Source organism: Eretmochelys imbricata, chromosome 7, assembly GCF_965152235.1.
Source record: "Eretmochelys imbricata isolate rEreImb1 chromosome 7, rEreImb1.hap1, whole genome shotgun sequence".
NCBI classification, from domain to species: Eukaryota; Metazoa; Chordata; order Testudines; family Cheloniidae; genus Eretmochelys; species Eretmochelys imbricata.
Window position 1 is genome coordinate 58,291,271 of NC_135578.1, and position 25,073 is coordinate 58,316,343.

At 45.9% G+C, this 25,073-nt stretch overlaps 1 protein-coding gene across 1 annotated transcript in view; it reads right to left on the reverse strand.

Moving 5' to 3' along the window:
* The window catches only part of FRMPD2 (FERM and PDZ domain containing 2), an 86,547-nt gene that overhangs the window by 32,890 nt on the left and 28,584 nt on the right, over positions 1–25,073 (reverse strand). The window contains exons 12-23 of the mRNA XM_077822827.1: positions 24,767–24,923; positions 21,008–21,218; positions 16,421–16,536; positions 14,129–14,236; positions 13,891–14,007; positions 12,237–12,256; positions 10,289–10,393; positions 8,581–8,674; positions 8,013–8,098; positions 7,695–7,842; positions 4,765–4,979; positions 1,154–1,252 (exon numbers count right to left, since the gene is read on the reverse strand). Coding sequence (XP_077678953.1) covers positions 1,154–1,252; positions 4,765–4,979; positions 7,695–7,842; positions 8,013–8,098; positions 8,581–8,674; positions 10,289–10,393; positions 12,237–12,256; positions 13,891–14,007; positions 14,129–14,236; positions 16,421–16,536; positions 21,008–21,218; positions 24,767–24,923 — 1,476 coding nt within the window. The remainder of the gene's footprint in view (positions 1–1,153; positions 1,253–4,764; positions 4,980–7,694; positions 7,843–8,012; positions 8,099–8,580; positions 8,675–10,288; positions 10,394–12,236; positions 12,257–13,890; positions 14,008–14,128; positions 14,237–16,420; positions 16,537–21,007; positions 21,219–24,766; positions 24,924–25,073) is intronic.

Below are 25,073 nucleotides of genomic sequence, written 5' to 3' on the forward strand. Positions count from 1 at the left end.
ACAGGTGGTCAGCCTGGCCTGATTCAAGTCTAACCCAAAAGCCTGTGCACCAATGGAGTGCTTGTGTGTAGACATGAGATGTGGTACAGCGCAGGAGTTTGGCAGGTGCACCAAATTTCTCTAGTGTAGACAAGACCACAAGAGGGAAATTAGGTTCAGGCTCCTCAGCCCATTCACACTTTGGCCTTTCTGCTGTCCCTGTTAATCAGTACCAGTCATGACAGTGGTTTCTGAGAGGTGGACATCTGCACACAGAAAATTGGACCGAGATCACTGGTGGCATTTCGTGAAGTTTACTAACTAGCAGCCTAGAGGTCAAAGGTTCAATATCTCATGTCCAGTCTCAATAACGGTCCAGTCTACTCAAAGCTCCGGATTAGCACCCAGAAAACTGCTGCTTAGAACATTTGCAATGTTTGGGCTCGGCTAGAATGCCACAGTTCTGCCCCAGAGCCCTCCAGAACCCTGCCATCACCCTTTGGCATCCCGCTGGCTCAGTGCTGCAGTGCCACAAGAAGATTAGACTAGAAACACCAGCGGGGCAGATCTGCTCCCCTCTTATTACTATGGCTACTGAGAAAGTCACTGCTCAGTTGTGGGAGCAGGGTTTGTTGTTGGGAGAGCGTACCAGGGCAGGCTGAGTCAGCACCCTGCCACTCCAATCCCCACTTGTTTATATTAACTGAGCTTTGAAGGTGGGCAATTGAAAAAGCAGGCCAATTATCTGAGTGGAGAGACAGCTGAGGGGCTCACTGGATGGAAGTATCCCCAGTACCTAGCACTATATAAGCACACAGGAAGGAAGTGCTGCACAGAGAGTGGAGGGCCTGGAGGAAGGCAGAAGTAGGTAGGATGGGCTTCTGCTACATCCCTTCCCCAGAAGCAAGCAGGGAAACTGGCTATTGATTGTAAATATAATATATTCTAAAGCACAGCAGTGGTTAAGAAAACCTGGTGGTTTTTGTCAGTGGCTGAGGCTGGAAAATTCTCTCAGGGGACCACCCCAGGACAGAAAGGAAGGGAAAAGAACAGAGCTGCCTGACGGAGGGGGGAATAATCCATGTCCTTCTTGTTTGAGACTCACTAGCAAGTGCTGCAGTGAGCGTTTCCAGGCCTACGGATGCAAGTGCAGTACTAAGAAGGCTTGTCTTACCAGTGCACTCTGGTCTATTTCTGGAAGAAGACCTTTCGGAGGTCTGCAGAGAAGAAGCGTGACTTGTCGAGGAGCTCCTCTCAGCAAGTGCAGGACATCCTATGCAGAGGGGAAATATTGTTAGCCTGGTAAGGTAATACACAGCCCCCAAAGCTGCAGCCCAATCCTTCTCTGCTCACGATTAAAGGAGCAAGGTTAATTGTGCCGCTAGTCAGCAGCACTTCAATGCCCACAATCTGCTCTAGGACATGCATCTGGAGGCAGAATTAGCCCTTTTACACTAGCTCAGGATTTGGCCTTCCAATGGCCACCTGGATTCAATGGCTCTTTGCTTTCAGTTGCAGTGATGGGTGTAAGTTACATCCAAGGGGTATATACCATGTAACCTATAACTCAGTTGAAAATACAAACCCCTTGGGCACAAACACCGCCCCCACCCACAAGGTTTCTCCTGATTTGGTACCTTCTGTAGGAACTGCAAGCCTTGTTGGAGCCCTCGGCATAACTAACAGTGTAAACCAAAGGCTATGAACCAGAGTAGGCCTGGCCTTGGCAAAATAACAACACACCAGGTATTGGCTAACCAAGTAAGCACATTCCTGACCACAGAGGATGGTGCAAGGACACCAAGAGTTCTCAAGTAACTATGGAAACAAGTTCCCAAGGGATGGTACAGGAACACACTGGCCCCTCGTAAGATAAGGATGGGATGACAGGGTCATGGTTGAGGATGTTTTGTTCAAACTAGCAGGTACAAGCAGAAGGGTAGTAACTAGCCACATTGGGAATGTAATGCGTAACTTGTTTGTATCAGCGTATAAAAGGAGAAGTCATAGGAGGGGCACCTTTGCACTCACCAGGGGACAGCGTCCTGGTGCTCTGACGAGCGGGTGCCATTGTATCTGTAACCCCGGAGCCAGTGGGCGAGCACTGTGTTTCATCGGCAATAAACCTGGCCGGGTGCCTTGGCCACCGAACCAAGCCTGTGGCGTTTCTTTATGAACAACATCGAGGTTCTGCTGAATTGGCCAGCTGCACTCTCTGCTCGTACAGCTGACATCAGAGGTCCAACAACAGCAGCACTGAGCAGCCGCAGCAATTCTTCACCGTGCTAACAACAGGAACAACGACCTAAAAGGCCAAACCCTGATTTCTGTGCTCAGACTGAATAAAGGGGCTGTGCACAGGGACATTACACAGGAAGCTAGAGGGGAGGGAACACTCTTCCTCAAGCCGGGGGCAAGGCATGACATCCATCTGCAGCCCTCCACAGTCGGCTACCACAGCTGCTGCATGTGGGTTTTGGACCTATGTATTCTCAGGCCCACGGGCCATGAGACCATTTTTTTCCTCTGCAGACCTGCTGTGGAGGCCTCTGCAGAGTGGTGCTGATTGGTACATGGAGATAGGGAGAAATCCCACTGCCTGGGCTCTCTGTACTCTGCCTCTCCACGCACAGAGGAACTGTGCTGAATCTGCTGGGTTTGCCTCTGCCTGTGCCCTTCCCATGCCTGGGACGATCTGTCCCTAGCAGCGTATGGAGAGGATATCTAGCCAGATATGGGGAGGCCACTGACCAGAGGGGATGTGAATTCAGCACGCGGACAGAACACCGGAACCAGCGCAGAACATCTTAGCCCCAGCCTTGCCCACTGCACAGCGGGCACTGCCAGAAACCCTTCTCCACAAACATAGCGTGAAGACCCAGGAGCACTTTTCCTGCCCATTGAAGGCTTGCTCTAATGCTACAATACAGGTTACATCATCATACAAGAAGGATTGGCAAACCCCCCAGACGCTAGGATGATCTTTGAAGCTCAGCTGAGCAGGCTTCCCCTGGGGGATTTCTAGTACGGCCTGCTTCTAACCAAACTGAGGATGTTGCGGGAACACCCCCTCCCTCGAGCCATTCCCACTTCATGCCCTGGCTAAAAACTGGAAATGCAGAAAGGAGAAAAACGCTACTTTCCCCCTTCAAACTTATTCTCTAGTTATGTAGGGGAATATTTGCACTGGCAAGAAGGGCCTGTCTGAGCACTGTGAGGGCCTTGGACAGACCACCAGGAATGCAGCCTCACATACTCATGTTGTCAGCAGAAGCAGGCAGGATGTGCACTTTGGGGGCAGCAATAAGGGGAACTACAGCGCATACTGCCAGAAAGTCCCCCTTCCATACACAAGGCAGAATGCCTCGAGATCCCTCAGGCTGTCAGCACTTTGCTGCCCCCTCCCAGAATGCTTCCCTCTCAGAGGGACGAGGACTGGAAGAGCCATGGAAGAGGCTTTAAAGTGTGATTCTACCATGGAATATGGCAGCTGGGGTTCCATATTCCGTGTGTCTCACTGATTTCCGGGTCAGAGCATCCCCGTTTGCTAGTCAAACTATGGTTTTTCCTACAGCCAGCTGTGCAAACTCAGCCTGGGATCTGAGAGTCAAGGTGGGCTCTCTCCGTCTTGGCCATCAGTAGTGGCAGGGAAGATTGGGTATGCCAGATTACGTTCACTACCTTCAGTTTATGCCCTCAGTGATGCTAGTGTTAGCCCACTTGGGCTACACAGTTATTTCTGAGGACATAATCTGAAGAAATTGGGGCTTCCTCAAGTGTCACTGGAAGACTAATTTGGCCTGCAAACCCTTTCTTATGGCGATGATGCAAAAGTGGAGGGGACCCAGTTGGACTCTCAAATCCCAGGTTGCGTTTGCACAGCTGGCTGTTCAAACCATACTTTTAAATGTCACCTTACCCAATCTGAACTTGAAACCAATGCAACATGGTGAATACGGAACTCTATGGTGTCATTTATACAAGGTCATTTTTTAACATAGCATACGAGTAAAACAATAATATACAGTTATATAGCCCGCTCCATCAGAGAAGCTCGAAGTATGTAAATATTATTATCTTCATTTTACAAATGGGGAAACCACTGCATGGAAAATTTAAGTGACTTGCTAATGGTCACATAAAGCATCAATGGCAGAACTGTGTTTCGAATGCAAATCTTCTAACTCCCTGTCCCTTGCTCTAACTATTTAACCACACTGCTATGCTTTCAATAAGAGAGTTACATAACATTACTCATCAACCCTGTTCAGCAATAGGCATCCTCATTAACCATGGTTTTATTCATGTAGGTCTATCAAGTGATTTCACAAGGAAAGAAAATATTATATTTTGAAAAATAAACAATAAAGATAGAACTGAGATCCAAATCTAAACCTATTGGGGTAAATCTGGAGTAATGCCCATTCAAGACAAAGGAGTTACTCCAACTTTATACCATTACAACCTGAGACCAGAATCTGCCACTTGGTATTTAGCATGACATTATAAAACACACGTGAACCCAAGGGGAAAGCGTGTCAACTCATATCTAAAAGCAACACAGACTGCAGTAAGTAACTGGTGTGTGTTTGCCAACAGATTTTGTATGTCAATAGTGGAGAGCAAGGAAATTAAATAGTGAAGGAAATTCTGCATAATGATTTTATCCAAACTCAGTATTGTATTGAACCCTTTGGGCAAGCATAAAATAGTGGGGTGAAACTTCATTTACACTTAATTAATATGTTACACAGAGGGAGGCCCATTCAGAGCCCTGCTTGGTACCTGATACGAGAGTCCTTGAATAGGTTTCTCATTAACAGCTAAAATGACGTCTCCGACTTCAATCTCTCCATTCTCTTCAGCTGGCTGCCCTGGAAACAGTTTTTTGATCCTCACAATCTCTCCTCCGAGGTGTTCACAAGCCTCTCTTTCCATCTGCAGAAAACTGAAGCCGAGGCCTCCGGAGTTCTTCGTCAGCTTGACTTCAAACATGTTATCTGTTCAAACAAGGGACAGGAACCTGAGAGTGCTCCACGGCACACACATCCCATAAAAAGAAAAGGAGTGCTTGTGGCACCTTAGAGGCTAACCAATTTATTTGAGCATAAGCTTTCGTGAGCTACAGCTCACTTCATCGGATGCATACTGTGGAAAGTGTAGAAGATCTTATTATATACACAGAAAGCATGAAAAAATACCTCCTCCCACCCCACTCTCCTGCTGGTAATAGCTTATCTAAAGTGATCACTCTCCTTACAATGTGTATGATAATCAAGTTGGGCCATTTCCAGCACAAATCCAGGTTTTCTCACCCCCCTCCACCCCCCACACAAACTCACTCTCCTGCTGGTAATAGCTTATCTAAAGTGACCACTCTCCTTACAATGTGTATGATAATCAAGGTGGGCCATTTCCAACACAAGTCCAGGTTTTCTCACCCCCTGCCCTCCCCCACACACAAACTCACTCTTCTGCTGGTAATAGCTTTTTTTTTTTAATAGTTTGTGGGGGGGGCAGGGGGTGAGAAAACCTGGATTTGTGTTGGAAATGGCCCACCTTGATTATCATACACATTGTAAGGAGAGTGGTCACTTTAGATAAGCTATTACCAGCAGGAGAGTGAGTTTGTGTGTTTGGGGGGGGGGGTGAGAAAACCTGGATTTGTGCTGGAAATGGCCCAACTTGATTATCATACACATTGTAAGGAGAGTGATCACTTTAGATAAGCTATTACCAGCAGGAGAGTGGGGTGGGAGGAGGTATTTTTTCATGCTTTCTGTGTATATAATAAGATCTTCTACACTTTCCACAGTATGCATCCGATGAAGTGAGCTGTAGCTCATGAAAGCTTATGCTCAAATAAATTGGTTTGTCTCTAAGGTGCCACAAGTACTCCTTTTCTTTTTGCGAATACAGACTAACACAGCTGTTACTCTGAAACATCCCATAAAGTGCCGTTCAGCTCTGAAAAGTGCCTATATAAATACGACGCCCTCTGCCTCAGCAGATCCGCACCTGGTTTGCAGCAGAGGCAGCCTGCTGTCGGTAATGACCAAAATAATATTTTTATTCCTTTCAACTCTGTGAGCCCTGCAGTGTTGACTCAGTTCAGAGGGTCAGAGCTGCATTCTGTTCCACCATGTGCATCCCCAGGTATAGTAAAGCCAAACCTGTGTATGACCACTGATTGAGAGGAACATTGCCTTGGGGCAGATGAGGACAGAATCTGCACCTGGTCTGGGCTCCCTGTAAATACTTCGCAGACCCCAGTAGTGATTTATAGTATATTTACTGAGACTAAATCAGATGTCACTTGCACCAGTATCAGTCAGGAGTAAGGGGCGGCGGGGGCACTAGAGTACATCTAGGGCCGTGGAGAGCAGAATCAGACCTGTTGTTTTCTTCCAGGCTAGACAGAGGGACATGTCCTCCTCCCGAGACATATAGGGCTAAATCCTGGCTTTTGCATCAAGAGGGGTGCTGGGAAGGAGGTGAAGGAGCCGGAGGGTGGGGACACCCTGCGGACTGAGTGCTTCTGGGGGAACAGAGAGAGGGACCTGCTAGACCAGAGGAGGGCTAACTACGGCCCATGGGCTTCTGCTGGGGCAGCAGATTGGGGCCGCACCACGCGGCTTGGCCCCTCTTCAGTGCTCCAGTCAGGGCGCCAGGTCAGGGCCACACCACATGGCTCCTTGAAGCCATGGCATGACCCCACTCTGAGGGTCGGTGGCTGCTTCACACCTAGGAGCTGGAGAAGGGACATGTCACTGCTTCCGGGAGCCGCTTGAGGTAAGCACCGCTCGGAGCCTGCACCCCTGAGTCTCTCCCCCACCCCAACCCCCTGCCCCAGCCCTGATCCCCCTCCCACTCTCCAAACCCCTTGATCCCAGAATGGCACACCCTCCTAACACCCCAAACTCCTCATCCCCAGCCCCACCCCAGAACCCACATCCCCAACCAGAGCCCTCACCCCCTCCCACACCCCAATCCCATTTTTTTGAGCATTCATTGCCTGCCATACAATTTCTATTGCCCAATGTGGCCCTCAGGCCAAAAAGTTTGCCCACCCCTTGTTAGACCATCAAAGAAGGGCAGTAACAGCTCTCCTCACCTCTGGTTTCCTGGCAGGGTAAGTGCATCATAGGCCACACCCCCACCCCAGGCACTCCTCCTCTGGCAAGAGTAACATGGCCACTCTGTCCTCGTGTTCATGGCAGCGTCTGGCTGCCCCTGGCATGAGGATGCAGTGGAGGAGGAGAAAGGGGCTGTTTGCCCCATCCTGACCGGTGCACTCCTTCACAGGGAACCGTTATTGTTCCTTGATCAATTAACTGTGCACATGTAGTGCTTCAGCCAGGGGTTAAAGCAAAAAGTGCCACTCACAATACCTGCTAGGCCTGATTTTGCTCTTGCTTACACCAGGAGTCACTCTACAGACCTCAGTAGGATTACACTGGTGTAAATTAGCTGGTGTATCTAAGTTGTACCCGAAATGCTTCAGAAATAACAAATTTATTTTAAGTCACAGACTAGCATCACCTGTTATGCTTCTATTTATTCAGTATGTAGTTTACACTGTATAATCGGCAGGAAATATTCTGGCATATCTTTTTGTGACCAGTGCAAATCTCACATGATCTTCCATTCACTTCTTACAGAAGGGAATGAGTAAGTGGAAGGAAGACACCCTGGGCGCCTTTATCATCACTCACCATCTGTTGCAAAGGAGTAGCCGTTGGGACCGGCTGACAAGGGCATTGCCAAGGAAACGATCACAGATTTCTCGTCCGTTCTGTCTTTAGCAGCTGGACACAGCTCTGCAGATTTGTGACGTCCCCTTTCTAGAAGCAGCCTGACAACCTAGCAAGATGATGGACAAGTTCCCCTGACACTCTGCATAGTCAGCATCGGCTTTTCATTTCTCTCCAACCAACAGAGCAGAAAATAAATGTTCCTGGGCCCAGATCTGCCACCCAGACTCACATGAAGTAGCCCCTTGCTCCATCATTGAGATCTCCCCTTCTACAAACCTGGCCAGATTTCTTCAGGCATTCCACAGCCTGCTTGTGCGTGATGCCACAGAGGCTGATCCCGTCCACCTCCAGCAGCCGATCACCTGAGGCAGACAACAATTGGGGCAAGTCGCTTTGGCATTTTAATCGAACAGGAATGAGCTACTAGCACTTTGCCAACTGTGACTGATCTTGGTGAGTTAAGCTTTACAACTGCGTACTGTTACTGCTGTTTGCCGTACTTCCTAGATAGCCCTTGTATTGAGAGACCCTTCAAATTATGCACTGATGTAACCTAGTTACCAAAAGCAACACTGAAAGATGTTCACAAGCGGAGTCACTGAACATATATTTGAGAACCACTGGTCAGATGTGTGGTTACGTAGAGCTCCCTGATCTGCAAAGACACCAGGTATTTCCAGTGTGAGCTACAGGAACTGCATATTCTGAATTCCAGACAGCTGGAAGTTCATAGCTGTCTGCCCCTCCAACCAGTAACGGTTAACACATTTCAAAGACCCCTAGAGAGAACGCAGAGCCAAACATTTAGTTCTGCAGCACAGAATCGTACTGTCAAATGCCCTACCTTTTTTTATTTGTCCATCCTTATCAGCTGGTCCTCTGGGGATAACTGACTTCACGTATATTCCACCATCACGCACGCTAGTGTTGATCCCACCCTGCAAAATATTCGCCCATCATTTACTTTACTGCCTGAGCATGGTTTTCTCCTCCCTTGATAAAATCAAAGCCATATTTTGATATGCTGCCAAGCAAATTCTAAACAGAGTTTTTCAGAAATCAACAATGGCTTCAGAAATTACATATTTTTAAAATTGGGAGGGGGGGACTGGAAACAGATACTACTCTCCCACTTTGTGCCTAGTTTGTAACATGCTCCTCAAAGCAACAGTCATATCTTATTCTCTCTATAAAGCACTGTGAAGATCGATAACGCTACACACAATTGTTTAATCATATTCATTCATAAACACTCCCCATGCCACTGGGAATGTGGTTACATCTCAAAGCCTGTTAACAGCTCCAACTCCCTAAATCTGTGCAATGCACACAGTAGCTATTAATGTTTCAGAGGAAACATAAAAACAAGGTTGTGACTCCTGACCACTTGGAGCCATTCACAATCCTGTGGCACTTTCCACAAGAATAGAGATGTTAGTCCCCGGGGAAATTCCAAACTCGCTTAATTCCATTCTGCCAAACCACATCCCCAGGCAATTTCAAGTGGACAAGACTAGATGCCTTTCTGGAAGATATACTTTAGCCACAAGTTATTGGGCTCACTAAGTATAGAGGCCACAGGATGGGATTCTCTGGCCTGTGTTATACATAGGTCAGACTAGATGATCGTAGCAGAGGCAGATTAGCCACTAGGTCAACCGGGTCCATGTCAATTGGGGCGCCCCCACAACCCGACCCGCTCTGCCCACCTGGCGCTCCTGCTGGGGAGCAGGGTAAGCCCCGCGCCCCAACTCCACTCCCTGGCAGGAGTGCCAGGCAGAGGGTGGGCCAAACCCCAACCCATCAGGAGTGCTGGGAGGAGGGGAGGGGACTGCAGGCAGAAGTGGTGGGGAAGGGCCTCCACTTGCTCTGGCTCAGGGCCCTACAAACCCCTAATCTGCTTCTGTATCACAGTGGTCCCTTCTGGCCTTAAACTCTATGAAATCTATGACACACTATTAAATGGCTGTTGTTTTCCACCCCAGTGGCAGCTGCATTTCAGTGGCAGGTGAAGTGATCCTTGGATCTATGTGGACGATCGATTAATTCCCCTGATGCCGTAGGGGGTATTATCTCCCAGTGAAGTAACATGCAGCATGGCCATTTCTGCCCACCCTGGAGCTTCTGAACTAGGGAAGGAAACATTACATTCCTGCTGAGACCCCATGGTAGCCCCACTAGCAGACACTGTCTAGGGAATACTCTGAATTGGTGCATTTCCCAGATGTATTGGCCAGGCCCCTCCCTGGCATACCCTGACACTTTCAAGCCTTCAGCTGCATTAGGGTTTCAGAGTGCTTATGCTGCTGTGACCTTTATCCAGGCTGACTTTCTGACACTGCAGCCCCTGAGCCCGTGTTCTGATGGTGAGAATCGGGATGACTAGAACCCACGGTTTATAATCACTTCATCAAGCACTGGGATCTCAGGCTGAAATTCATGTGCTGGGTATCGCTATCAGTACCATCTTCCTCTAGAGCTGCACTATGCCATGTGGACTGGGTAACGCCACAGTGTTAAGGGTGCATTGTACGATCAACAATTGTACTTGCAGTCACACTGATTCCAAGAGTCCCGCCTTCTTTAACCAACTCCACAGAATAGATTTCATCTGAATTGCTTTCGGCAGACGATGGAAAGTGGGAGGAGTTGGCTTCCTGTCTCAAAATAGAAACACGAATGAGACTGTTACACGGGAGATCACGAAAAATATTCCAGCAGAAGTGAAAGGCTCAATCATGCTCTCATTTACGCCAACGTAAATCCAGAGTAACATCACTTATTTCCACAGCATTCCTCCAAATTTACACCAGCGTCACTCACAGAAAAAGGTGGCTCAAAACATGTAAGCTACGGACAGATGGGGAGGTCATTCAAGGCTAGAACCGTCAGATTTTCTGCCTGGTTTTCTAGAGCTGGTTGAAATTTTCTGAAAAATGTGAATCAAAATCTTGACATTTTCACAGAAAAAATAGAAAAAAAAACCCAACAACATTTTTGTGCAACCTTCCCTCCCCCTCCCCGATTTTTGACCAGCTTTAGACTTGGCCAATATTTCCCCAATTCAAAACTTTAATAAACAAAATCAGAAGATTTTTAAGCAAAATTTTCCCTTGATATTTCCCCCTCATTTTTTGACCCAGGGCCAACGGGCAGAAAGCACAAGGGGTGCATAGGTTTTACAGGGATCCCCTGGGTCAGATAGATGCACAAGAGTGCACTGAGGGGTGGCATGTGAAGTGTCTACCGAGAGCCAGTAGCCTACTGGTCATCGTAATCGTTGCAAAATGTATGTGTGGATAATATTTAAGGAATTATGTATCGATAACGAAAATATGTTCTCAAGGTCTTTGAGTTAAGGCAGGTCACCAGGAGGTGATGTACCTTGGAAATGTTCCTTTCAGGCAGGAGGTAACAGACACCTGTCTCCCTGCCTATCCACTTGTGTATTGTATGCCTCATAATGTATGCCTATTTGCATACTGAGCAAGTGATGAAATGAGAGATTGTGAAATTGACAAGACGACACAAACAGCAGCGGGTGTCCTGTTTATGAATAAAGACAAAGGATTGTTCTCGTATATCTTGGAGTGTAAGGAAACACACTGAGTCCTTCACCTAGGAGGCAAGCTGACAGCATGTCTGTCTCACGAAAGGAGGGTCACAGCCAAACCTGGATCTAAAACGCTGCAAGGATTTTGGGTGAACAATACTCTACAGACATGAGAATATCTTGTCAATTAAATCTAGGTTCTAGAACGTGTGTTATGATTTTGGTTTATATGTAACCATTTGTTTCTAATACGTCTACTTGCTATTACTTGAATCTCCATGCTTTGTTAAAGAAACTTCTACTTGATTTCACTAAGTGCTATGTGTTAAGTGGAGCGGTGATCTGAGGTGGAACTGGTATGCTGGGGTGTATTGTTCCTTTGGAAGCAGCAAATCCGCAAATATTGTGAGTGTCCAGTGGACCTAGGGTTGGACACTTCAGGGAGATGCTCGGCAGGCTCAAGTGTTGGAGTGTGCGCATCGCGAACCTGTAGAGTGACAGCAGGGCTATGAGGCCTAGAGTGGAGTGCTTGTGTTGCCCGTGGCCGCTGAAGTCAGGGATCTGATTCATGGCACGCAAAGACAGGGCTTCCTCATGCTAAGGGCAAGTGGTAGCGAGGTGCCTCACAACTCTGGGTACCCCTGGGAAGCATCACAGTAGGATAAGAAGGAATCAGCTTAGTTTGCAGCAAGAAAAATGTAGGTTAGGTGTTAGGAAAAACTTCCTAACTATAACGCTTGCTAAGCACTGGCACAGGTCACCTGAGGAAGTTGTGGAATCGCTATCATTGGAGGTTATTAAGAACAGGTTAGAAAAACACCTGTCAGAGATGATCTAGGTTTACTTAATCCTGCCTTTGTGCAAGGGGATGGATCCTTCCACTAACATTTCTATGATTCTTTATTTGACGTAGTGTCACAGCTGAGCAGTAGCAAAACTGTGGTTACCTCCATATCCAAGCTGTCAACTGAAAGAACAGGAATCTTGGGACCCAATTTTGGTGCTAAATTCCAAGAAAGAACCTTCTTGAGTTCATCCGTATTTATGACTTGTTCTTTGGAAGGTGCTGTATGACAGTCTTGAATCCTTTTTCTTCCACTGTCTGCACAAGAGATCTCAGACCCACTAGTGCTGTTTTTTCTTGACAAATTCTTCTCCTCATTCAGTCCTTCTTCAGATATGTCTATGAAAACAGAACAAAAACAAACATTGCCAGCTGCAAAAATCTGGAGAGAAATATATTATTATGTATTGGCACAGGAGGAATAGTTAACTTCAAAAGTGGCTAGGTCCTGAAATCTCAACGAGATCTACAAAACAAGCTAAGTTTGAGTAATATTGATACAGCCATTGTGGAGATAAGCATTTCTGCTTAGAAAATGTGGGGCACATGTATTCATTTCACCCTTGCAGGACTCAAAAATTTCAGAGACTATTTTGCTGAAACTTTAGATGGAATAAGCCTTGTCCTTGCACTAAGATGGAGCATGGAAACTTTTAGCACAAAAAGAATTTTTAAGAAATGTATTAGCTCCTGAAAGGGGCAAGAGTGGATGGGGTTTCTGAGGGAAATCACATTTCAGTCTTAATTATTTTGATTGATAATGCAACTGCTTTAACAAGCTATAAACATTTCTTATCCCTATCATCTTTTTTGATACAATCACTATTTATTAAATACTGTAGTTGCTGAAGGTAAGCACCTTTTCTTAACCAATGCAGATATCAGAACATCTTTAGGATTTTATGATTTCACATGTCCAAAATTTTGTTGTTGTTGGGTTTTTTCCACTTTTGAGTGAACTGATTGCTGGTCTGACAGCATCAGGGTCTCAATCTCCTTATAGCCACAGAACAGGCAAAGCACACAGCCGGTAGCAACCGTGTAAGCTTTACAACAGGGCCCTTCCAGTGTGCCTCAACACTGCCCTAGAGGGAGCACCAAGAGTGGATTAGGAGAGGAACTTTCTACTCTCCTCTATTCAGGCTCTTATACTGTGCCCTTCACCTTGGTATATGAGCTCCTGAGTACCTGGACGCTGGGATCCACGCCTGATGCAGCAGTTACTCTATGAGACATCAAGACCTTATGGGAATGCTGAGAGGGAAAGATCCATTAGATGGAGGAGAGCCAAAGAGGATGAGTCAGAGACCTGGAGGATGTAGTTTAAGGTATCTATGGGGGGGGACTGATGTTTTCTGGGAATGCAAAGTATGGTGCATCTGGGCCCTCATTAGTTTTAATCTGCTGCTTGTAACCATCTCTATAGCACATTCATTTCTTGGCCACTTGAGACAGGTGGTTTGCGAGATGGACACCTGCTGACTAAGAACTGGACAGTGGGATCAATGCTGAGTCCATAGAAGTGAATGGACAAGTTCCCAGGCTCAGGTCCTTCGAGCATCAGCTCATTTCACAGTGACTGCTGGACAGCTGGACAGGGTATCTACTTTTGGTCACGTGCACTCACTACCGACCTGGGCTGAATTATAACCTGCAGTTTAGAGGCAAAAGCCTCCAAAGGTATCCCATTACCAGTGCCCTGAGCCAACCACTCCCATGGCCCATAAAACCATTCACCTCCCAAGCCCCTATTGTACCTTTGGGTTGAGAGATGATCAGTTCCACATCATCAGGAGAATTCTGTATAATTTTAACCGCTGTATTAAAAGAAGCACCTTCGAGGCTAACATTATTCACAGAGATGAGTCGTCCCCCTAAGAACAGGATTAAAACAAAACATATCGGGGGGGGGAAGGGGGGGGGAAATAAGGCCAGATCAGTTCATTTTAAACCATGAAAGCATTTGAATTCTAATTAAAAACTGGGGACAGTGACCTGGTTTGATATGCCCAGCTCTGTCTGCAGGTCCCCCAGGGATAATTGATGCGATAAATATTCCGAGGTCTAATTTCCCCACATTTTCTCCTCCAATAATTACGAAACCTGCAAAAATGAGATAGCATGAGAAGTTGGAAAAGCTGGTATTATTAGAAAAATGAACCTTAGGAGAACAAAAGCATCTTTTCCATTGCCATAAGTTATCTGCATACTCTGGGGAATGGAGCTCTTTGATTTTGCCTCATCGAAGCCCTGGTTCGGGGAGCACTTCAGTTTACATTTAACTTTAAGTATGCACTTTTTTTCCCCATAGATTCATATATTCTAAGGCTAGAAGGAACCACTGTGATCATCCGGTCTGATCACCTGTATAACACAGGCCAGAGAACTGCCCCAAATTCATTCCTAGAACAGATCTTTTAGAAAAACACCCAATCTCCATTTAAAATTTGTCAGTGGTGGAGATTGCTCCAATGGTGAATTACTCTCACTGTTAAAAATTTACACCTTATTTCCAGTCTGAATTTGTCTAGCTTCAATTTCTAGCTGTTGACTCGTGTTAGACCTTTCTCTGTTAAAGACTGAAGAGCTGATTATTAAATATTTGTTCCCCACTGGACCAATCCCTGGGGGACCCCACTGGAAACAGATCCATTCAATGATGATTCACCATTTACAGTTACATTTTGAGACCTATCAGTTACCCAGTGTTTAATCCATTTAATATCTGCTATGTTAATTTGATATCATTCTAGTTTTTTTCATCAAAATGTCAGGCAGTACCAAATCAATCTTGCCTTACAGAAATCTATTTATATTACATCAACTCTATTACCTTTATCAATCAAACTTATGACCCACTGACTTTAGCGGCAAGTGCTTAGGTGCCCTTCCTGAATAGGGGTGCTTTCCTGAATCAGGGCCATGAAGAGCCATGCTCCCAAGTCATAGAAGCCAGTGTTTCCCAAACCCATCAGTGGGTTGCAGGAAAAGTCTAGGTGGGTTGTGCCTCCCTGGAGGTGCTCATCCTTCTGCCATGCTCTCACTGCAAGCAGCAGCATGGGGAATGGGATCCGGGCAATGGCAGAGGAAGCACCTCCAGGACATGCGCAGGATGGGGACAGATTACTGACTGCTGGCCCACTGGCTCCATCCATTTCCTCAGCGCTACTGCTGCCTCCTGGACCTAGCTCTCACTTCCTTTGGGCAGCAGCATGGGGAGCGGGAGCAGAGCCACAGAAGAAGTGGCCAGAGCCAGCAAGCAGCCAGGTAGCGATTGCAGCCCTTGGTACAGCTGGAAATAAAACCCAGATCTCCTGAGTCCCAGGCCAGTGCTCTAACCACTAGACCACACAGCTGTGCTATCTGGATCCAGACCAGACCTTTCACAAGATTCAAGTTTGTTTGGATCCAGGGTTTAGTTTTGGGCTTAGCTCTAAATAATAATTCTGTACATACTCTAAGAACTCCCCACATGGGTTGTCAGCTGGTTTTGAACCCAGAACTTTCAGTACAGATCTCTGTCACTTAAGACTTCAAAGAGTAACTGTGTTAGCTGTCTGCAGTAGTAGGCTGCTATCCTCTAGTGGGACAATAACTAATAGTGGATGCAGCACACAGTTTGCCAGTGTGTTACATAATATAATATTAAGGTTGTACAGTCAGGCATTTAAAAGTCAGATAATACCCACGTTAAGGTTGCATAGTCACTATGCAGCTAAGTAAGCTACATATATAACTGCACAATGCATGCATTCGTGTCACATGTTGGTATAAAGTGCTAAACAAAAAAAAAAAAATCACATTTCCTAGGTGACAGATGTCTGTCCAGAACCTAGCACTTTTGGTTCTACACCCAATGCCTACCCCATTAGTCCACCACAAACTTCTGTGTGTTGGTTACACCTGCTGAAAAACAGTGGCTAAATAATGATGCTTTGCCATTTTTAACCTGTAGACCTCAAAGTGCTATGCAAAAGTTGGCAGTCACATGGGATCAGCAAGATCAAGGAAGCTACCAACTTGCCCAATTTCACATAGCAAATATCTTTGGATAGAGACAAATTGCAACGTTTCTGTAACTGCTGATACCCAACCTGGAAACAGCTTATCTTGTTCACCAGATTTATTTTTCTAAATAGATGTCTAAAAACTGTATTAGAAAGAAAGAAAGAAAGAAAGAAAGAAAGAAAGAAAGAAAGAAAGAAAGAAAGAAAGAAAGAATTTAAAGGCCTATATACATGCTCGGACAGTTCTGGTAACAAACATACCATTCATACCCCTACTCACCAAAGCCATTTTTAGGATCTCGTTTTAAAGTGACACAAATGATTTCTCTTTCTAATCCAGCCAGCATATTCTCTCTTTGACTGATTGGGGAACCTGGGACTGCAGAAACAAAACAGCTGGAATAAACAGACAAGTGCAGACAAGGGGAGGACATGACATTCTTTGACCATTCGGGTGTTTAGAAGTTAAGATGCTTAATTTCAACATCATTATTCCCTTTTTTACATTAATATGCTGCAGATGAGAGGTGCTAGATGGAGAGCCCTGGAGACTGGCATCCTGTATGTATCTACAGAACGGGTAAGCACTACAGTGCAAGCTTCCCCGACAATGTCCCACCTATGCATATTTCCCCTCACTTGGAGGGACCACTTCTATTTAGACAGTCAGGGACCACCTTTTGTTCTGAGTTTGTACAGCACAAGATGTCCCAGTCCATGACTGGGGCTCCTAGGCGCTACTGAAATACACCTAAAAATGTACAGTGCCTGGCACAGTGGGGGCCTGGTCCATGACTGGTGCTATGATAATACAAAGAATAAATAGCAGTAAGGGGGCTGGGCCAGGCTGGGATCTTTAAAGGAGTTTATGGGAATTAAGTATCCAAATCCCACTACGCCTAAGGCCTGGGGTCATAAAAGACATTTAGGTTTTGCAAAAAGAACAGGAATACTTGTGGCACCTTAGAAACTAACAAATTTATTAGAGCATAAGCTTTCGTGGGCTACGGCCCACTTCATCGGATGCATAGAATGGAACATATAATAAGAAGATATATATATATACACATATACATACAGAGAAGGTGGAAGTTGCCATACAAACTGTAGGAGGCTAATTAATTAAGCTGAGCTATTATCAGCAGGAGAAAAAAACTTTTGTACTGATAATCAAGATGGCTGATTATCACTACAAAAGTTTTTTTCTCCTGCTGATAATAGCTCATCTTAATTAATTAGCCTCTTACAGTTTGTATGGCAACTTCCACCTTCTCTGTATGTATATGTGTATATATATATATATATATCTTCTTACTATATGTTCCATTCTATGCATCCGATGAAGTGGGCCGTAGCCCACGAAAGCTTATGCTCTAATAAATTTGTTAGTCTCTAAGGTGCCACAAGTACTCCTGTTCTTTTTGCAGATACAGACTAACACGGCTGCTACTCTAAACCTGTCATTTAGGTTTTTCTACACTCAGCATTGCAACACCTAGCAGATTTAGCAGCCGAAGTCCCATCGATTGTCAATGGGATTTTGGCTGCCATCCCTGTTGAAAATGAGATGTCAGCTTCTAAATTAGTTAGACATTGCCATGCCTAGTGCAGAAACGCCAAAGCGCTTTCTCAAATCGGGGCCTTCATCTCCATGCCCTTCCTGCTGGCTGAGGAGGCCGGTGCTGTCATGGGATCCAAACAGCACCAGTTGTGGCAATGGCTTTTTGGTTGGAGTCATCCGTCGTACCACGTCACTTACTGCAATGTGGACATTGAAAATGTGGCTCTGCTCTGAAAAGGGGCTGTGTAAAAATGACAGCTTCGTCTTCATCAGATCTGCCCTGGCATGTGTGAGAGTCAGAGCTGCTGATTTCAGTGTCTAACATTGGTTTCTACGGCTTTTTACTCCTGCAGTGCCAGCACAGGCATAGAAGGGGGAGCTGCGTTCTCTGCGATCTCGTGCGTCAACTACAGAAATGTTGTTATATTTCCATTGGAAGGCCAAATTCCGCTCTCACTAACACCTGTGCCGCTTCATGTCAGGCCTTTAGATACAGCTAAGCAACCTCACTGAAGACAATGGGGCATCACCGGAAGAATAGCTTGGTCTGCCGGGCCCTTATTACTAGTGTCAATGAAGGGGAAATAAAGAACCCAGCTTGAGTCGCTGAGCCCAGGGTTAATTTGCAGGCCTGGGCGTGAGAACAACGATCTTTTACATTGTAAAGTGAGTACATCTGATCTGCTATCATTGAGATGCGATGAACCTTGAGCCCCATGGTGCCAGTTGTTATGTTTCCTTTTTAGATCACTGCTGAACTCCGAGTGCATCACAATCTAGCATACTCACTGCGGGCTGTATTCGGAGTTGAATGGATAGAGAGATAGTCATAGCTCCGTTGTTTTTCATTCAAACTAATGTGTACTTCTGACTGGGACAATCCAGAGTAAGAGCTAGAAGCAACAAAGAAGACTGACATTAATGTAACAAATAGACAGCAGCACTCTCCATCTTCAAAAAACTTTCCAAAGCAGGTCAGAGCCAAGATGGGAACAGAGAAATTCCTGGCTCCGGACATATGCTCAGGCCACTAGATCTCCTTATCAGAGAAGGCTGGGCTTAGTCTGGCTGGCATTAGCTTTCAATTGATATCCACTACTCAACCGCTCATTAAAGGACTGCTATGGGGTGTCCACCCCACACAAGCCCTGAGCGGGTTAATGTTGGCCCGAAGCAGCCAGTTAACCTTGGATGCCGCACCTGGAGGGGAACCAGGAATTGCTAAGCTTGAATGGCAGGTAAAGCCCAGCCCGGGGAGGAGCTGGGCTAGGAGTGTAAAGCCAGGAAGTGAGAGCAGAAAGGAGATCTGCAGTCACTCCCTAGATGGAAAGGGAACTGGCCAGGGACAAGAAGAAGATCCATGGGAGAGTACACCCTGGGGTCCTGCCCTGGACTGGGGGGTCCTGCGAAAGGCCAAGAAGGGAAGCAGAGGAAGCTCCCAGAGATAGGCAAGGAGATAGACAGTTGGGGTAGAAGGGATCTGGGGAAACAGCAACAGGGTCTGAGATCTGGATTGCTACATATATGGTCCCTGGGCTGGAACCCTTAGTAGCAGGCAGGCCTGGGTTCCCTTACCAGCCACAGGGAAAATGATACCGAACCTCAAGTCAGAATGGAAGACTGCCTGAAACAGCATACAGACAGTTTGTCTGGTGGGACTCTGTTACCCTGGAATGGGGGGCTCTATAGTGATCCTCTCTCTTCTAGGCTTTGTTCTACTTCATAGCACTTCAAATGGCATTCAGATCTCTTAAAGGCCTCAGGAGCCTTGTGCAGCTACAGCAACCACCCACACACTGGTGCATGTCGTAATGTCAATGAAAGGAGAAGTTCTCATTCTGTTTTCTATGTACTGCACCTTTAAACATAGAATCATAGAAGGACGGGAAGGGACTGAGTCCCCAGCACTGAGGCAGGACTAAGTATTATCTTGACCATCCCTGACAGGTATTTCTCTGACCTCTTCTTAAAAACCTCTAATGACAGAGATTCCACAACCTCCCTAGGTATTTTATTTCAGAGTTTAACTACTTGACAGTTAAGAAGTTTCTCCTGAGGTCCGAACTAAACCTCCCTTGCAATTTAAGCCCATTGCTTCTTGTCCTGTCCTCAGTGGATCAGGAGAACAATTTAAATAACAATTTACGCTCCTCTTTATAACAACATTTTATGTATTTGAAGACTGTTATGTCCTCACTCCGCCTTCTCATCTCCAGACTAAACACCCTACCCTTGTTCATTCAGGCCAAATGCTACCTGTCACAGAGGAGACACACACACACTGTGCTTTCTCATGAAGACTTCACTTTTGTTCTCTCTTTTTTTCATTGTTTCCCTTAATCCAAAATGAAAGGCATTCAGTCTGAAAGTAAATGGGTTGCTTTTTGTGTCTGGAAACAAACGTGACACCAGTTCTGACTCAAGTTCTTACTTGTTAGATTGTTCTCTCTTTGTCTTCCTCTGTGTATGTATAGCACCTAACCCAATAGAGAACCCATCCTGATGGGTGTGGCCTTTGGGCGTGAACACAATACAAATATTAACAAAGGGCACAAGCTAGCTCTGAAATAAGGGGCCTGAAAGAAGTCTGCAGTGACCTGAAACAAAATAGTTAATTTCAGCCCAAATGGCAGCAAAGCCTAGGGACACTGTTATTATGACTAGACCATGTGATGTAGAGCAGGAAACTGGTGCTAAACAAATAAGTCCCCTGCCCAGGGCACAAGCTGGTAGAGAAGAGGACAGCACAGGAGCAAGGCAGTGGGTCATCACTTTAGGTGGAATGCCTCACAAGTTAACATCTGAAGGGAGAGGATGCACTTTGGTGGAAGCATATTGTGAAATGGGGTTGTATGACACTACAGAAAAGGCCAAGTAACTTTAACCATACAAGTTCAGGCTATCGTATTGGCAGAGTTCCCACCGTACTCTATATAGAATACGCACACATGAGACCTCTCTCTTTGCCTTTATTAACTTAACAATAAAATATAAACCTCAACCTAAGCTTTCTCCTAAATTTGGCTGCTTTCTAGGGTTTCTCACTACAGGACCTCTTCTGTGTCTGCTGCTAGTCCCCTCTGGCTCAGAGATTTTCAAACCTTTATATGCTCCAAGATTGGAGCTAATAGGACCCTCCTGGTCTGACATCAGAGTAAATCAGCAAAAGTAACACTGCACCTCCATGCAGGGTTCTAGAATCTGACCCTGTCAGACAAAGGTTTTAGGTAATAAATACAAGCCCGGTTGTTGAGCCAACATCTGCTTTTTAGTCCCATTCAGAGGAAAAAGCCAATTTAAACTCACCTGCCTAGATTGCTTTTGTCCCCGATCCCATTGTTGGTTTCCACACTGAGGTTATCGCAAGACTTGCTCATCATCCCAGCAGACATGTGCTCCAGGTTGGCCCCGTACAGGACATTTTCTGAGCAGGACAGTCTCTGAATCAGGGCAAGATGTTCGTGCTGAGTTGCATAAGCAGAATTTGATTTGACTATTTCCATAAACTTGTTGTCCTCTGAGGGAGAAGGGCGAATGAGAAAAAGATAAATCCACTGACTTTCTTCCAGCCTTTTATGTTCAGAACTGCTTTCTGTCTAGCCTTTTCAACATGCCAGCCTTACAAAAAGCCTGGCATTATCTATAGTTGTTCTGATATTCCTAAACCTATCAAGAAGCTGGAGTGTGAGAAAGGGTTTTCAAGCATTTTCTATTATATCATAGGAGGTATTGTGTTTTTCATTTGGATTTGGCTTTCATTCATGTGAACTTTTCTGCAAATTCAGTCTCCACCAAGGAAGATGCAGTGTGCAGCCCCATTAAACCTGAATGCATTTCTGAAATGTACATTTAACAAATCTGTCAATGGAACTGGAAGGTTCTGTCTGCAGAGGTCTGGAGCAGCTGTGATCAGCTGATGCTCACCTGTGTCATGGGCCACCAGCCCAACACATGTGTATCTGAGGAGACATGCTCCCACGACATCAGAGAGGGATCAGGGAGTGGGTCCTCAGCACCTGCACACTCGTACTGGTGAAGAAGGGACTATTTTGGTGGCAGTGAACGACATCTAACTTCACACCTCTAAGAGAAACCACCAATTCCTTGTTGATAGCCAGATTTGGGGGCAGCAATAAAGGGGTCGGAGAAGAGTCATAAGAATGATTGAAAGATTAGAAAACATTCCTTATTATAGTGATAGACTTAATAAAGAGATGATCACGGTCTAAGTATCTACATGGGGAACAACCATTGGATAATGAGCTCTCCAATTTAACAGAGAAAGGTCTGACACACTCCAATGGCTGGAAGCTGAAGTTACACAAATTCAGACTGGAAATCAGGTGTCAATTTTTAACAGTGAGGTTCATTAACCATTGGAACAAGTTACCAAGGATTGCAGTGGATTCTCCATCACTGGCAATTATTAAATCAAGACTGGATGTTTTTTCCTAAAAGCTCTGAGCTAGGAATTATTATGGGGCAGTTCTTTGGCCCGTGTTAGGCAGGAGGTCAGACTAGATGGTCTCAGTGGTGCCTCTGCCCTGGGAATTCTATTAATCTATTTACATCCCTGCCTCCAGGCCCAATGAAAGTTAAAGCTGACGAGTCAATATTAATTTATTCAGGTTCTCTCTCAGTGGGCTGGAATACCCCTTAAAGTGGACTTGGGGGCAGCTGATAGTTAAGGACATACCTAGAAGTACAACAGAATCCCTGCTGCCATGACGATGCGGGTTGCAAGTCGGAGGGCTGGAAATCAATATGGCTGTACATTCCCCACTTCCTCCCATTTGACCCTGATCTCCAGTGCCTCTCCCTACTAGACATTTTTGTAGCCCTCTGGAATGTTGCTTTTTAGTTTCATTACACCTAGGCTGCCCGTTTCCTCAGTGGGTTTGATCAGAGGCATTTGTTAAGAGGCGTTGAAAGGGTTAACTGTCCATCTTCTCAGCAAAGTCTGAGAGTTGCCATAGTGATAGCTGAGTGGGGAGCTGCATTAAGATCTGCAGAAAATGTGGCAGATGCATCTGAGCCAGGCAACAGTAAAAGGGGAGCTCTCCTAGCCACTCGCGTGGAAGGGATTCTGCCTTGCTGGGGAAAGACCTGCACTGGGTTGCAAAGAGAGTCTAATTCTGAACAAGGGTCACTGCCACCTACCTTCAAGGAACCAATCCCATCCAGGAGGACCCACAAGGACGAGCTAACTCTGCACTCAGGATCTGCTGCCCCAGCCCATCAGGCTAATGGCTTGCACAAGACTGAACAGTCTGTGATTTTAAATGCTTGTAATCAGGGCTTGCATTATAATTTTTCTGCCTCCTAATTAATTTTGCTCCCTCATATCTTGAATGTAATCATTTTCATTACAGAATATTGTTGCTCAGCAAGCCCGATGGTGCAATTTCAGGTCTCATTTGTAGACTGATCACAGCTCTCTGGTGTTAAATCAGAAGTAAAAGGAACCCCAACAACACAGGGGGTTCCATGGACATAAGTAGGGCCCTACCAAATTCATGGTCCATTTTGGTCAATTTCACAGCCATAGGATTTAAAAAATAGTAAATGTCATGATTTCAGCTGTCTAGATCTGAAATTTCACAGTGTTGTAATTGTAGGGGTCCTGATGCAAAAAGGAGTTGTGGGGGGGTCAGAAGGATATTGTTGGGGGGGTTGCGGCGCTGCTACCCTTACTTCTGTGCTGCTGCTGGCGAGGTGCTGCTTGCAGAGCTGGGTGCCCGGCCAACAGCTGCCGCTCTCCAGCCACCCAGCTCTGAAGGCTGCACAGAAATAAGGATGGCAATACCATAACACCCCTAAAAAAACCCTGTGACACACACACACACCCCGCAACTCCTTTTTGAGTCAGGACCCCCAATTTGAGAAACACTGGTCTCCTCTCCCCCTCCCCCCATGAAATCTGCATAGTATAGGGTAAAAGCACACAAAAGACCAAATTACACGGGGATGACCAGATTTCACAGTCTGTGACATGTTTTTCATGGCCGTGAATTTTGTAGGGACCTAGACATAAGCCTCCTTTCTGCTACTTTCTGACACCTCTGCAGAGTGATTTCCTGTTAATTAAATTGTACAAGAACTTTGTCTCCTATGAAAGAATTTTGGAAATATTAACCATTCTGTGCCCGTGATATAACCTCATTGCCCGGCATGCAACACTTCCACTTGAAAGAGGGGCAGTCTGACCTAATGGCTAGCACACTTGTATGAGAGTCAGGGTTCCTAGCTCTGCCACTGACTCACAGGGCCAAATCTGCAGCTGGCAGAAATTAGCATAACTTCATTGAAGTCAGTGGGCCAGATCCTCAGTTGGTGTGAATCAGTGTAGCTCCATTGAAATCAACAGAGGTATGTGAAACTTTGGCCAAGTTATTTCCCTCTCACCTCTGCCTCAGTTTCCCCATATATATTACATTTACCCACCTCTGCAGAATACTTTGAGAGCTGTGGATGCAGAGGGCTATATAATAATCATAACATCATAGAAATGTCAGGCAGGAAGGGACCTGAGAAGTCATCAAATCCAGCCCCCTGAGCTGAGACAGGACCAAGTAAACCTCACTTTTGGTCCTCACTCAGGCAAAAACTCCTAATGGACTAAATTCAGCCCTTACACAAGTAGGCACAACAGCCATTGACTGCAGTGGAACATGTCTCTGCTTGCACCAGGGCTAGATCTGATCTGTTGTCCTCAAAATTCCCAGCACAGTTCCTGCAGCTAAGTATAATAAAGCTTATTTCATATCAACCAAGTTTTGTGGCACACGTCACCAGAGCACCTCCCAGTGTTAATTCAGCCTCACAGACTCCCAATCCCTGTGAGGTCAGGAAACATTACAGAGGGACAGTTGAGTCAGAGTGAGATGAACTGATTGCACAAGGCCCATGGGAAGTTTCTGGTGGAGCCAAATGGCAAACCCAGATCTGATTCCCAGCTCAGTGCCTTACCCAACCAGCATCTCTCCTCTCCTTGAGGTTCCTCCATTCCTTACCAAACCTCCCTCACCTATTCCCCGTGTGACGGACAGTATCTATGGCACTCACCGGAGGAAGCTTGCTGAAGCTGCCTGGAATACATCTGGGCATTAAATTTGTGCTGGGCAGAGCAGAGGTCCAGTATATATTTGCAAGTCTTTGCCGTGTCGGTGACGAACGTGTGTTTTTTGCCACTGAAGTTGCTTTCAATCGTGAACTTTTTTCTCTAAAGGAAATAAAAATGCACCTTTCACTTTATATTCCACCCAGGACATTTCCCAGAGGAATGCAAGGCTTGCCGATAGAATCATATTAGTTTGTTCAGGCATATATCTGCCCTGGGTCTATGCTCTGAAAGTGCAATGAACTCCTTCCA